This window comes from Nilaparvata lugens, chromosome 11 (genome assembly GCF_014356525.2).
Source record: "Nilaparvata lugens isolate BPH chromosome 11, ASM1435652v1, whole genome shotgun sequence".
Lineage (NCBI taxonomy): Eukaryota > Metazoa > Arthropoda > Insecta > Hemiptera > Delphacidae > Nilaparvata > Nilaparvata lugens.
Genome location: NC_052514.1, coordinates 15,484,723 through 15,487,096, shown reverse-complemented (window position 1 = coordinate 15,487,096; position 2,374 = coordinate 15,484,723). Strand labels below are relative to the sequence as shown.

Here is a 2,374-nt window from a genome sequence, read left to right as displayed (position 1 = left end):
CTTCAACACTGACACAGAAATTACATATTAAGAGAAACCAGTCCACATAAATGTCGCAAATACACACCAACTTATTCAATTCGGATTGAATGGACTACAACAATATAGTTGAGTTGAGCTGAGATGAACCGCAACAGAGAATATTTCCCCAAGTATCAAATATCGTTAACTAATTGATTGGAACAATCTTTTGTAATTGCTGGACAGCCATTGAATGATTAAAACGGTGAAATCGGAAGGAATACCCGGAATTGTCCTTGAATGGCATTGGAGCAATAAATTATCACTCAGTTGATTTCCAACTGTCAACATTGGTAGGATTAGAAGCGAACCTGTTATACCCAAGGAATGATGACAGTTTTAATTAATGACAGTTTCTATCAACGATTCGCGTTTGTGTGATATTTTCAAGGAATGCTAGCAGTTGAGAGTGATGACTGTTCCTAGTTCGAAATAGCAAGGATGAGTTCGGTGGACTGTGACCATCCTGGGCTAGCTGTCCATCTCCCGGGGAAACTCTGAATATTTGCGGTTATAATCCAAGGTTGTCGCATCAGTTTATATTTCGTTGCAGCTGGTGATGGAGCATCATAACGGTTCTGACCAACAGCTGAGGCACTGAGTAAAGAACAGAATAGATTTTTATTTTTCGTGACTGAAGTAAGACGTTTAATGATAAATTCTTTCAATAGTCGTTTTCTGGCTGAAGTAAGAAGTTCAATAACAATGGTGCATCAAGTAGTTGTCGCTTTGCTTGTGTGTGTGGCTAGTGCGCAGTTGATCTGCGCAAAGGTACCCGAGAAGTCATCCGCTCTCCTGGACCCGAAGCATCTCGATAAGGCCCTGACCGACGCCAAGATGAGAGACCACTACGTGCGCTGTTTCCTGGAGAAGGGTGTGTGCACCCCGGCAGCCACCGAGATCAAGCGCATCCTGCCGACCGCTCTGAGCGACAATTGTGCCAAATGCAGCCAGCAACAGAAGGCGGGGTCTAGAAAGGTGATCCAGTACTTGATGGACGAGCAGCCCGAGATGTGGAAGCAGGTAAGCTCTAGGCTTTTCAAATTTCCTTTATTGTTGTGAACATCGATACAATGTATAACAAAGTCATAAAATACAAACTATAATAAAATATAGAAATATGAGAACAATATATGAAATTTTGGGTGGGTAAAGATGTATGATGATTAGATTTGATTGAAGTTCTCTCTTCATGTGAGTTACAATATATTCTAGCTTTTACACTAATTTACAATAAATGACAGTATAGATAACTATGCAACGGATTTTACAAAGTATGCAAATTATTAATCAAAATATTTTGAATTGTGCGTGTGATTTTCGGCTCTAAATTTTCAGGTCTATCACGATTTTTTAACATTTTCAATTATTCATTCCTGATTCGTATTAACTATTTCCCAATACAGAATTAATTGTTAGGTTTCTTGGTATTGCGGTGAAAATTGTTCAATTGAAAATATGATTCCCGTAACCTATATTTTTGGACTGTGTGTAGTTTCAATTGAAATAGGAACAGTTTTGGGTCTGTTGATCCTTTCCGCAAGTGATTGTACTTATTGTAATAATAAACAAAAATCTAAAAAATTTAAATCGGCACTGTTATTTATTTATTCAATCATTCAGGATATTATACAACTTACAGAAAAGTACCAGAGGCTAACTTACGCCCAAAATAATATATTATGTTATAATTACAGTTATAACAAATAATTGTGACTCTTTAAGAGGGATATAGAATAATATCGGTCCCACAAACACACGATCGGAAAATGATGAAAGATGAGTGGACCTACAGCTTTAGGTGGGTTCTGAGTCATTACGTCAACCATTTTGTTTGTGCTCTTGCTACATGTTTGGAAACTTTGTGAAATTGCAGTAGAATGAATGAATCAATATTTTCCTTATAGGTGTCAACCAAGTACGATCCTAAGGGTCTCCACAAAAAGTGGTTCACCCCCACTCCGAAGGACAAGAAGACGGCTGCCAACAAGGGACCTGCTACTGCTGCTGCAGCTGCTGCTGATTCCAAGACTTCCAAACAATCTTCAAACGAGAAAAAGGATAGCAAGAGCCAAGGAAGGAGGTGAAGATCTCTGAAACATAAAGCAAGATGCAATATGTAATTATAATATACTGAAAATGGTGATGAATATACAGTTGATATGTGATTTATGTACTGTTGTAAGTGCTATGTAGGCCTACCCTATTGTACTGTTGTTATGTACTCTTTTGAATTAAATTGAATTTCTATCCTTTATACTGCTGTATGTTCTGTTGTAATATGCAATGTTGCAATTTGTAATCAATGTTCAAAAAACTAATGAATTATAAATCATTGTAATTATGAGAGTTA

General features: G+C 37.3%; 1 protein-coding gene across 1 annotated transcript; it reads left to right on the top strand.

Annotated features, from left to right (window-relative positions):
* Window positions 1-493: 493 nt before the first annotated feature.
* Window positions 494-2,374, top strand: LOC111047069 (allergen Tha p 1-like). Its single transcript, XM_022332738.2, has 2 exons — window positions 494-1,044; window positions 1,929-2,374. The coding sequence occupies exons 1-2, from the start codon at window positions 673-675 to the stop codon at window positions 2,106-2,108; spliced, it is 552 nt and encodes a 183-aa protein (XP_022188430.2). The 5' UTR covers window positions 494-672; the 3' UTR covers window positions 2,109-2,374.

What these genes read in the sequence shown, in the direction of transcription:
- LOC111047069 (XM_022332738.2), top strand. Translation starts at nt 673, where the DNA reads ATGATAAATTCTTTCAATAGTCGTTTTCTGGCTGAAGTAAGAAGTTCA. An exon ending in AGCCCGAGATGTGGAAGCAG is followed by an intron (nt 1,045 to 1,928) that starts GTAAGCTCTAGG and finishes TTTTCCTTATAG; the next exon opens with GTGTCAACCAAGTACGATCC.